Source organism: Bos javanicus, chromosome 21, assembly GCF_032452875.1.
Source record: "Bos javanicus breed banteng chromosome 21, ARS-OSU_banteng_1.0, whole genome shotgun sequence".
NCBI classification, from domain to species: Eukaryota; Metazoa; Chordata; class Mammalia; order Artiodactyla; family Bovidae; genus Bos; species Bos javanicus.
In genome coordinates, this window is record NC_083888.1 from 46,945,655 (window position 1) to 46,958,742 (window position 13,088).

Below are 13,088 nucleotides of genomic sequence, written 5' to 3' on the forward strand. Positions count from 1 at the left end.
GTGCCCTGTGCTCAGTACTATATGTAAACTTTAAAGTAGCAAGGCTTGGAAATATTGTCATTTACCTTGTGTTATCTTATATTGCTGTATTTTGTCCAATCTAATTTATCATGTCACTTCTGACTCTTTTTCTAGTTACATTCCTTTGAGCTTTAAGTAATGTTATTAAATAATGTTCATTTTCTATGCTTGCTGGTTTTTTTTTTTTAACCTCTATATACTTTTCTGATTCTAATATTCTATTTGTTTGACCTAATCAAACTGAAACATGATGTTAGGAGTGTCGATCATGTCTGATGGAAAACAACACAAACGACAAAAGCTGAGGGAGAAATTAAAAATAAAACATTTGGAAGGACTCCATATGAAAGCATGAGATATTTTCTGTACTTTCATCTAGCAGTTATTTATTGCATACCAATTATGAATCAGGTGCCAGTGCCAACTTAAATGGAAGTTGATGGCATAGCATTCTCAAAGGGAGATTTGTATCAAATATTAAGATTATTATCTTAATTAATTTTGTTTCAAAATATTAGAATTACTAAGAGAAGCTGTAATTTGTGCTATCCTTTATTTTATTACAATGATCCCTTCCAAGCCTTTTGCTTTAAGACAAAAGAATTTATCAGATTGCTTTTTGTCACAGTATATTTAATAATAATAATGTTCCTTCTTTAATTTAATTTGCCTATTAAGTGTATATTAAAATGTTTTTATAATTATTATGTCATTTCAGGTAATTACTATTTTGTAAATTATCTTAAAACCTTAAAGATTGTTTTTTCCCAAGAGTTATATATTCATAAAGTTAATATGTTATTCTATAAGGGTTTAGAGAAAGTAAAAATTAACACTGGGATTAATTATATTTGTGCAAGGGATATATTTGTAAGAATCCATGTTTTTTTCAATGTTTTTTAGCTTCAAGAAAAACTGAGTAAAGAAGATAAAGAACATAGAAAACTGAAGCTTAAACTGGAACTCCAAGAAAAAGCAACAGAAGCTCAAATTGCTGAAAAGACAGCAGGTATTGCATATGAGTATTAACATATGGCATTAAAAATCATACGCAAAGCTGTTATCTGATGTGGCTTGGTGAATACTAGCATGCTAACTTATTTGCCAAAGGAGGGAAAGCTCTGGCTCTTTTTTTTTTGGGGGGGCTGCTTAGAAAATAGGTGGCTTTAACATCCTGGTACTGGTATTAGTGAGAGCTTTACCTGTATTCATACTGATTTGGGCATTAAATGCATTGTTAACACCATGTCAATCCAATCACAAAAAGGTTGTTTGTTTTGTTGGAAGGGCCTGAACAAACAAGGGGGAATAATGATTACCAGTGCCTCTACCTTTCATCCCAGCGGTTCAGATACCACTTATTGTTTTAGCTTGTTGAGAGGAAATACTTCTTTGTATGAAGATAGTCATATATTCATTGCCAGTGGAAACCTACATTTGATTCAAAAATCTGTTTTGTGAATTTAATTTTCATCTGATGACATGGATGATGATGAAGATAATGTATTCTCTGAAAAGATTAAAGTAAAAGATTGCCTGAGTTGAAGATTATAAATGACTGCCTAAAATATGTTTTGGAGTCTATGTTCATTCATGAGTCTTTGTGAGGAGAAAATTTTTTAAATGTATCTGTGATGTGTTACAGATATGGTCAATTATCTCTGATGTACTCTTTCTCTTGCTTTCTCTCCTTCCCTAAATCACTTTATGAATCACTTACCCTGGTTGCCTTATATGAAATAATTCTGGTATTTTAGGTCAGAGATACAATTAACAGGTATAATATGTCTTCAAAACATTACTGTGCAAAGTAGAACATCACTAAGAAAATATAACAAAGATGATGAGAAATAAATATTCCAGCCAAATACCAGATATTTGTTTTTCGATTAATGTTAAACTACTGTGAATTTTTTGTTTCTTTTTTAGTGGGAAAATATGAAAGTAATGTATTTTAAGGAAAATTAACAGTATGTTAAAATGGATAGTTCAAATATAAATTTAGAACACTTAAGTTTCTTGGCTTTTTATAATCAAATATGTGTACTAATTGCTAGAATGGTATTATAAGAAATACATCTGTTTTTAGTGTTTGCGTTATAATTTAACTTTGTATATGTCTTTCAGATATAATTTATTAAGGTTTAAGCCATTGTGATTTATTGAAAATCATGAATTAATATGTCTACATAGCTCATTTATCTCTTAGAGGGGAAAACTGATTAAGCATATTTATTCTTTAAACTTTTGTATAGTATAGCTAATCGTATACTTTAAATATTTATTTATTGGTATATATTTAAGGATTCCCTATTACTAAACAGTATGAGTCATGCCTGCATAAGATGGAAAGAATTTGATTGCTTTATGATTCTTGTTAATCAAATTTTCTCATTAATGACAAAATACTTTAATGTTGAATGTTTGAAAGATGTTTAGTATATTTCTATAACGTCCTAAGTTGATGAAAATGAAAGTGCTATATAGTTTCTCTGGAGCTAAGTAATACTGTTTTAAATCAAAATATTCCATATTAAAAGAAATACATGCTAAAACATCTGGACATTGAAAATTGCAAATAGGATACAAAAATGTACATCTATAGTTTTTTCAAATAAAATGATAATTAAAATATGTGATATTCTAAGGAAATAGCCATTTTCTTTAAGTATATGATTTGTAAATATTTATATAAATAAGAATATTTGTATCAGTATCAGTTATGATAGCAATAAATTTAGGTACATTTATGGTATGAGACATCATGCAATAATTTAAAACCATTTATGAAGAATATTTAATGATATGAGAAAAACTTTATGACTCAAAGTTAAGTGAAAATTAGGGGTAAGCTGTATTCTTGATATAATTTTTGTTAAAAAAAACTATATATACATATATGTAATATAAAATTAGAGTCAAATTTTGGTTTTGTGAATGGATGTGTAAATGCTTCAGTTACCAGTTTTCTGCCTTTTCAGGTTTTTTGCATTGAGCGTGGATTAGATTTACTATTAGAAAAAGTAAATGTTACTTTTAAAAGATGTGATTTTTTTTTTTTTGTTACTTGCTCTCTAATCTTAAAATCATTCCTGCGATAGGTTTGACACATAAAGATTATATAAACCAAAATTCTATGAAATCCATGTAATGGCTTTGATCAAATCTTGCCATTTTACCTGTGCTGTTTTTCTTGTCTTTCTGATTTTCCCCTTATTTATTTTTATGTCTCTATTATGTAACATATATGTATTTTTTTAGTTCATCTTATCTCCCCCCCAGTTGATAGTATAATTCATAAGAATAAGAATCTTGTATAGTCAAAACCATATAAAAGCAAAACGTTCCCAGTACTCTGTGAGACAGACTGAAGCAACAGGAAGACTATAAGCTTTCAAATCAGATGGACTAAGGTTCAAATCACAGCTTTGACCCTTAATACCAACCATGTGCCTTTGGGCAAGTTACTTATTAGCCTCTCCTGGTTTACTTTCTCCCATGTCAGATGTAAATATTAACTAATTTACCAGATTATTTTAAGGATTAGAGATAATGTATAGAAGCACCTAGAGTATAACTGGTACTCAGTAAATTGTAGCTAATATTAATATTTGGTTACTTTTATCTTTATGAAATTCTTAAACCTTTGATAATGTCAGAAGTCATGATAATATTTTTATTCTGTTTAGATTTCAGTTAGAATTTATAGTTTACTATTAATAGATTTTAAGAGGGAAATAAAGAGAAAAGTGAAAGAAGAAGGTTTGGAAACCAGGATTGGATGATGAGAAAAATTACTGAAAAATGTATTATCACTAATACATTTTACTTAAATATGGATCTGAAATGAAATAGGATGCACAAGTTTTGGGTTTTAATCTGATATATACTTATGGTAAACCTTCATGTAGACTGTTACTGTTTCCTTTGCTTCTCTGTTAGTTTTTCATGTGAATAATGTACTATCATTGTAAAGTGATTTCATGAGTTTGAAGTGCAGTTGTATCCTGTATCGATAAAATCTCAAATGGTTGACTTTTTACCTTCCCCTTCTTTTTTGACAGCAGCAGCAGCATCACTGCCATTGATACTTTTAGTAGGCATTTAATTGGAACTATGCTAACTTCTTTAAAAGTTAAACAAGGAATATTTATTGAAGGGTTTGTATGTACTAGACACTGTGCTAGGCACTAAATATGCATCAGCAAATAAGACAGATTTGGTATTTCAGACATGTCTTTTTGTTTGCAGTCACTTCTTATTCATAATACGTCATTGTAGTAGATGGTGGTAAATGCTTACTTAGACTTTGGATTCAGACCTTTGTTCTAATCTTTTTACTACTTATCATGTGTAAGTGACAGCCTCTCTAAGATTTGGTTAAAACCTACTTAATAGGTTGCTGTGACATTTAAGTGAAATAATGTTTATGAAGTAGTTAACCCATTAGAAAGCACTCAATAAGTGGTAATTATGATGATAAGGAGATGATATTAGCATCTTGTTTCCTTAAGACTTCTTGATCTAATAGGGGGCATATCAAGTGTAGCTAATATAAATAACTATTTCATAGTTACTTATATATAGTTTTGTTTTTTATATTCCATGTTAAAAATATATATTTTACTTACTTCATTTTATCCACATAGATTTTAGTTTTCCCTGACTTTTCAGAATTAAATTTGTTTGGAAAGTTTGAAAATATGAAAATTTTTAAAATCTCTACCAAGAAGAAAATAAAGGAAAATATATGCTACATAGGTCTTACTGTGTTTTAATTCATTAAATTATACATGTGGATAATATGATGTAAATTATTGGCGTGTATGACCTTCAGATACTAGGAGATATTTCAGAGAAGCACAACTAAAACATTGTCCTTTAAGTAAGTATCTTTTCTCATCTAAATAAAAGTGATTAAATCACAAACACTTCAAAATTTCATTTATTTAAATTGATTTTGACAGAGATAGTATTGTATTACCTTATTTGCATCCACTTAATTTAATTTCTCTTAGGTGAGTGATGTTATTACTTTTAAAAATAATTTGTTAATAAACCTTTCATTTTTCTGAAACAATCTCAGTGGACATTTTTTAGTGTTTAATATCTTAATTTTTATTAACCTATTGCATTTATAGTATACAGATGATGTGTGAATTTTTGCACAAAGAATATTTATTTAGTTTTTTAAGTTATTTTTGTGACATTTAGAATATTTATATTTCTTTAAAAGCCTTATTTTTCTATTTCTTAAACCCTATCTTTAGAATCTTTCCTCTATATGTTATTTTTCTTTCTTGCATGTCATCCATTAAAGATTAGCTGTGGAAGGTTGGAGCATGGAGAGATTATGAATGACAGAACAACTGCTGTAGAATAATAATCAGTTTTTGGTATTTAATGCTGTTTGACTTTTGCAGACACATTTCTTATTAACCTTTGGTACAAAGAGAAATCCAGGTTCCTGATATCTCATGGAGAAGATGAATTTGAGATCCTCTTCCAATTAAACTGAAATAAGGCCAATATTGGGTTTTAGCCAAAAGAACTCCTTAGTTCCTTATATAAATCTATCTGTTTCTTAGTTACATTTTACATATAATTTGGTGGTTATGTAGTTTGCTTATTAGTTAGCATACCATACTGATTCTGCAAGCATTTAATCCACCTTTTCTTGGTAAACAAATTCTTTTCTGTGCATCCAAATTTAGACTGCTAGTAAAAACAATTAAGTCTTTCTTATTACAGAGAATTCTCATTTATTTTTGGTAGAGACAAAATAAGTTTATTGTCCAAAGCATCAGAACATAGAATCCCTGAAATATGTAACTTATGTTTTTCTATTCAGACTAATATGTAAATGTTAAAAGTGTAGATATATCATCTACTGTTGTAGCAAATATATTAAGATACCCAACTAATTAACACATAAAAATAAAAATTGTTGTAAGAAAATATGTACATTGTTCTCTTGTAAAAAAAATTATTTACTATATACCGTATCTCTGATGATGCTGATCATATAATGATTAAGAAGAACAAGAGTCATTTAGTTTGGTATATCAGAAGAACAGTAAATAACATACTCTTACTTTTAAGAAATAATACACATTGGAATTCCATTTCTCTGTGTATATAATGGGCATTGGACTTCCCAGGTGGCACTAGAGGTAAAGAACCCACCTGCCAATGCAGGAGACGAAAGAGGTGCAGGTTCAGTCCCTGGGTCAGGAAGATCCCTGGAGGAAGGCATGACAACCCACTGCAGTATTTTTGCATGGAGAATCTCATGAACAGAGGAGCCTGGCAGTCTCCACGCCATAGGTTCACAAAGAGTTGGATACGACAAAAGCGACTTAGCATGCACGTGTGCATAGGGCATTAATAAAATATGCTAGCCTTTAACCTAAAACCTAAATGCTGTAACAGTATTAATATAATGATACAGAGGATGAGATGGCTGGATGACATCACTGACTCAATGGACATGAGTCTGAGTGAACTCCGGGAGATGGTGATGGACAGGGAGGCCTGGCTGCTGCGATTCATGGGGTCTCAAAGAGTCAGACACGACTGAATGACTGAACTTAACTGAACTGAACCGAACACCACATATATCTCTGTTGCATATTTATTAATTTGGAAGAAAAAAGGATTTCAAGAATATGGCTAGTTATTTCAGATTAAAACAAAAAGGTCCATATCTGTGAAATGCAGCAAGTAGAAATATTGATAGAATGCAAATTATATTACTATCTTTGGCTGTAGAATCCTTTGAGTATTAAAATTGTAATGAGAGGTAGGTCAGATAATGCTTACAGGTAGAGTACGGCCAATTTTATAACCTCCCTCCCTAGAAAAGTTTGTATTTTTCTGGAAACAACAAAATGAACATGAGAAAACAAAAACCATTATACATAACAATGACCAACAATTGGAAATATTTTACTAGGTATGGCATGCTATGGACTTTAGCATGATATCAAGCATTTGAGAGCTTATCATGCAATTTGGGTATTTAAAACAAAAATAACAAAAGACTTCTCAAAAAATGATTCCTGACTTTTTGCATATGTTTAATTAATTCTAAAGAGGAAAATGTTTAGGTAACAATTATATTTCACAGAATTTTCCCATTGGTATCTATTAAAATTTAAAGTGTATATTCTGTGCAGAAAATAGGTTAAATACCCCTTAAAATTATATCTCAAAAGTGCATAAAATAATTGATTTTAATACTTCAGAGATAAGCTTATCTCTTTCACATTAAAAATTATAGCTAATATCAGATATATTGAAGGTTTGAATGTAAAGATCACATTTTTAGAAAGTGTTTTATATAGTCTTGGCATTATTTGTACTAAATACGTGTATGTAATGATGGCAGGTTTTGCCAGAAAGTTGCTGTTTTAATAGTTTTGCTCCTTAAACTTAGTATTTTGTATAATTTTCTAATTAATCTTTGGCAGTTTCTATACTCTTGGGAAGTATAAATTTATAGCAAGTTTACAGAGGAAAATTTTAAAATATAGTAAAAAGCTTAAAAAGCTGATTTTTAATGTAGTAATCATACTTGTAGGAATTTTCCTAAGTCACTGTCTATGTACATACATAAAGATTTGTGTAGAAAGATGGTCATTACACTGTGGTTCATATAGTGAATAATTGGAAATGGTGTAAAATCTTATTTTAGGAGCATCCTGGTTCAGTCAAATATGTCATGTCCTTATGATAAAAGTCTCTATTTTATACCTTTGATGAATACTAAAGAATATGAAAACATGTTCTATTTATCTTAAATATACACAGAAAATTACAAAACTATGCAAAATATTTCTGTCTCCACATTTTTACAGTGAGTGTATTATTTTTCAATCAAAAAAGGTTATTTACAGAATAATCGTGTAAAATGTTGAACATTTATCCCAGTTTTAGAAAAATAATATTCTGGTTTATTAAAGAAATTCTGAAGAAATAAGTTGAATTCAGCAATGTAATGCCAAGAACAGAACCATCAAACTACTTGAAGTATGTTGGTTAGTTCCCTAGTGGTGTGTGATATTTACCACCTGTGTTTAATTTACAATAAACAACTCATGCCAAGAAAGAGAAATTATAAATGTTAAGGAAATTAAGATATAGTGTAATATTTGTGGTTCTGGAATGTATACATATTGTGATTTCATAAAACATTAAATATTATTTGCAAGGAATTCATGTAACCTCATGTAAAGCAATAATAAAAAATATTCATACAATATGAAATTTGGTAATCTTTAACCAAACTATTACCTATATTTATTGCTTAGAATTTTGGAATTTGAATTATAATCAGTGATTATTTCATATGTTTCAAATTCAAATCCTAATGATTTCTTATTCCCTCTCTGCAGTTCAGCCTTTTCTATTTAAATAACTACCTTGAGGATGTTAAATGGATTCTTTTTCTTGGGAAATGTCTGTCTTCCAAATTATGTTATTTAGAAAATTATGATTTGATGTTTAAACTAGAATGTTTTCCAATAAACCGTCTTCTACTGTATTTTAAAAGTAGTTTGAGAAGTGTAGAATATGGGTTTGTCAATAGACTTGGGTTCTACTAAGAAAATATGTACTCTGTCTTGACTCAATAAACTCATACTTAGTTTGGTTCAGCTTCTTCATATTTACTTTTGCCCATATTAGAAAACAATTAGCTTACTAAACAAATTTGAGTATTTAGGGGTGGGGACTGGGGTGATCCTCTCTGAATCTTTCTCATTTGACTAAGAATTATAGGATATTTGATAACCATGTTTAAAAATGGAGATATCCAAATATTATTGTAAACACCCAATGATTTGTTTTACCTACAATACAAGTATTTTACTTGGTTGGCTTACATAGTAGCTAATAATATTTGTTAATGTAATTTAACTGCTGTGAACCTTTACTGAACAAATATTGAAATTTATTCAAGTCAAAGAAAGAGAATCTCTAATGACTTTTGTTAAAGCTTCTATTTAATAGTTAAGGAGAAAAGTTTGTATGACATACGAGATGCAATTAACAGTAGATTTTACATTTAATAAAAAGAAAGAAGCATACGTATTTGCTTTATTCATTCCATCATAATTTGCATTAGAGCTGTGGGTGTTTAATGAGCAAATTCCAACTAAAATGCTATATTGATTTTCTAGTGAACTTTGTAATAGTCATCTACCTTGGAAAAGCTCTGTGTTTACAATTAAGTTTTCTTTACTAAAAATGTTTGAGAGTTGCATATTGATTCTTTAAAAGTACTGAATTCTAGAAAAAGAGTCAGGTTTTTCATAATCAACAAATTTCACATATAAACTAGTATAGTTGTTGAAATTATTATTTTGTAATACTTTTGGGAAACTTTTCATAACATTTATAAAATGCATAATCAGATTTTGTGTGCGTGTGTGTTTTATGGTATTTTAAATTTTAACCTTAGAATATTCCTTTAAATGCACACATTATTCATATATTTAGAATTGATACAGCATTATAGAGGGAAAAAAACGGTTTCTCTTTATCACATAGGACCAAATAAACTCTTGATGTAAAGCATTTATCCTTAAGCATAGAGATAGTGAAAGTCACTCAGTTGTGTCCAACTCTTTGCGACCTCATGGACTATAGAGTCCATGGAATTCTCCAGGCCAGAATATTGGAGTGGGTAGCCTTTCTCTTCTCCAGGGGATCTTCCCAACCCAGGGATCGAACCCAGGTCTCCTGCGTTGCAGGCAGATTCTCTACCAGCTGAGCCACAAGGAAAGCCCAATAATGTATTAAGTAAGTGTGCTATTTACCCCATTAAATTTTAATAAAGTAGAATTAAGCCACTGAAATAATGTTCTAATGTCACAGTAAGTTGGGAATTGCTGAGGCAAGCCACAAATATCAGGAAGCAAACTAAAGACAGGTGGGCATGAAAGAACTCTGATGGTCATAAGGCAACCAAGTATGTTAAGTAAGTCTATGCAGATGCTGAATATAAGAGTTAATATTTTGGAACTCTGGGGTTTTCATGTTGTCATTTAGTCACTAAGTCATGTCTGACTCTTGTGACCCCTTGGACTGTAGTCCGTCAGGCTCCTCTGTCCATGGGATTTCCCAGGCAAGCCTACTGGAGTGGGTTGCCATTTCCTTCTCCAAACTAGACATTAAAAGCCCTTAATAGTCACAGCCTTACCTTTTCAATCAAGTGTTATTGTATATAAAGTAGAACACAGCTTACATTAAATGTCACTTTATAAAGATCTCATCACATTATACAGAAGTGATAGAAGCCTGTTGCATTAAAAATTTAGTAAATACTGCTTTGGGACTTTCCAGGTGGAGCTAAGTAGTAAAGAACCTGCCTGCCACTGCAGGAGACAAAAGAGGTTCAATCCTTGCATCAGGAAGATCTCCTGGAGGGGAGGGCATGGCAGCCTGCTTCAGTACTCTTGGCTGGAGAATCCCAGGGACTGAGGAGCCTGACGGGCTACAGTCCACAGGGTGGCAAAGAGTTGGAGACGACTGAAATGACTTCACACACACACAAATTGTGTTTTGACCTTTTGATATGCCAGAATATTACAGGGCAATAAAACATACATGTTCATCGGTACCTAGGTCACTGTTTAGCATCATTTTATTCATCTTATCTGACCCACAAATTAGAAGTATTTTATAATGTAAAAATTAAAAAATAGAGTATCATATTTTGTACAAATGTGATTTTATAGTATATTGTATAATATAGAATGTGTTCTGAATAAAATCTTACTCAATTCCCATTTGTACTTTTTCTATATCAATGAAAAAGCCAAAAAAGTAAGAAATTTTGAAATGATTATAGATAGCAATGATCCAAATTAATCAAAATTGCATTTTTAATGTGTCTAGAAATGAAGCTAAATTGTGAGACTGTGGGTTGAAGGTGATGATGGTAGTGGTGGCATGGATATGTTTGTTGAGAATCCATTTTATATGACCAAGAGCTTTTATATATCATCTCATTTCATTTTCCCTAATAACCATAAAATGATGATATTCTATTCATTTTATACATCTGAACTGTGACTAAAATAATTTAAGAAATACAAAAAAGCCACGTTGCCTAACTTTATAGTGGTAACACCTTGGATCTGAATCAAAGCCCATATTCTTCATAATATCTCATATTGTTTTCTCTAATCCCTTTCTAGGATTGTATACAACTAACTGGAGATTGTATACAGCTAACCAGAAATTATATACAACTAACAGGGGGAAATAAAATTCACTATTGTGTACTATATTATAGGCAAAAGTTTTTTTCAAAATAGCGTGATGAATTGATGCATACAAGCAGAATAGTATGGCCACAAACAAGCAGTTAACAGAAATGATATAGACTTAAAAACTATATGAAAATTATACTCAAAAGTAGTAGATCTTCCAAAAGCTATGTTTATAGCAAGAATTTCTTAACTTTATCTAAACTGTTGTTTAAAAGCATTTAATTTTATGCATGTGGATATCCAGTTGTTCTAGCACAATTTGTTATGTAGTTTGCTTATCCATTCATCTGTTACTAGAAGTCTGAGGTGTTTCTGAGTTTTTACTATTATAAATAAAGATGCCGTGAATATTTGTGTTTAAGTCTTTGCATGGACATAATCTTTAATTTTTTGGGGGGTAAATACTTTTGAATGGAGTAGCTGAATTTTCTCTAATGACTGAACATGTTGAACACCTTTTCTTGTGCTTATTACCATCAGTATATCTGATAAAAAGTCTTCAAGTTTTTTTTCCCAATTTTGTTTCTTTTCCTTGTTATTGAACTTTGACAGTTTTTAAAATTACATTCTAGATGCAAGTCTTTTATCATATACATACTTTGCAGTTATTTTCTTCCAGTCTGTGGCTTCTCTCTTTTTTTTTTTCCTTATCAGCATCTTTGAAGATTGGAAATTCTTAATTGAATTAAATTGAATTTTTTTTTAGATTTCACATATAAAGGATAAGGTATAGGTTTAATGTGCTAGTTATATTTTTATAACATACATTAAAATGACATATAACTATTAAAAATGTATTTCACATCCTATATTTTGTGAACTACTGACCTAGAAGAAATATAATGGTAGAGGATGCAGGAAGGTAGGCTAGAACTAGACTCCAGTTTTCCTTAAATGTTGGACTAAGACTCCCCGTCCCCCTTGGAATCGATGTGGCAGCAGGAAGAAGAGTAACCGGTTTTCCTCAGAGTTTTATGAAGATTATCTTTTGATAGATGGAGGGGTACCTTAGTGAAGTCACCTGTCCTATTTTTCTCTCCTTGAAAATTTGATACGTGCTTAAGTTTTTGTTATGAATTGAATCAGTTTTCTTTCTCTTTTCTGTTGCCCTTGCCTTAATTCGGGATTTCATTATTTCTCACCTGGACTCATAAAATCTAATGTTGGATTAAGGGGCATGTACAATCCAACAGCTTTTCTCTGATTGCTGTTTCAGATACTCTGAATGCTAATCTCTGGGTTTTCCCTCTAAAACACAGATCTGATCAATTTGTGCCTATTTTTCTAGAAGTCATTTCTCTAGGGTGGCATATTTACTTCTGGGTAGCTTTAAGTTCCGGGAGTTGGTGATGGACAGGGAGGCCTGGCGTGCTGCGATTCATGGGGTCACAAAGAGTCGGACACGACTGAGCGACTGAACTGAACTGAACTGAGCTTTAAGTTTCAGGGAAAGGGTTATTCTTGTGGGTTATTGATGTGAATTCTTTCATAGATCACTCCTATGTCTCTTTACTGGAATCTGCTTCCATGTTGCCCCACCTATGAACAATTTCTCACCCAGAAGCCAGAATTCCTTTTTAAACATATATGTGAGTCTGTCATTTCCTTGCTCGTAAACCTCCATTGCTACCGTCATATTTTGTTGTTTAGTCTCTAAGTCATGTCCAATGCTTTGTAACAGATCTGAATTCCCTGCTATGACTTACAGTGTGATCCCCAAGAACTCTCACCCTCTCTCACTGTGCTCCAGTCATATTGATGTTGTTTCACCAATATTCTAGGGCCTTA

General features: G+C 31.1%; 1 protein-coding gene across 2 annotated transcripts in view; it reads left to right on the forward strand.

The window, feature by feature from the left end:
• MIPOL1 (mirror-image polydactyly 1) overlaps positions 1-13,088 on the forward strand; it is a 306,156-nt gene that overhangs the window by 85,960 nt on the left and 207,108 nt on the right. For both annotated transcript variants that reach the window (XM_061394947.1, XM_061394948.1), the window contains one exon: positions 925-1,030. In XM_061394947.1, the coding sequence (XP_061250931.1) occupies positions 925-1,030 (106 nt within the window). The remainder of the gene's footprint in view (positions 1-924; positions 1,031-13,088) is intronic.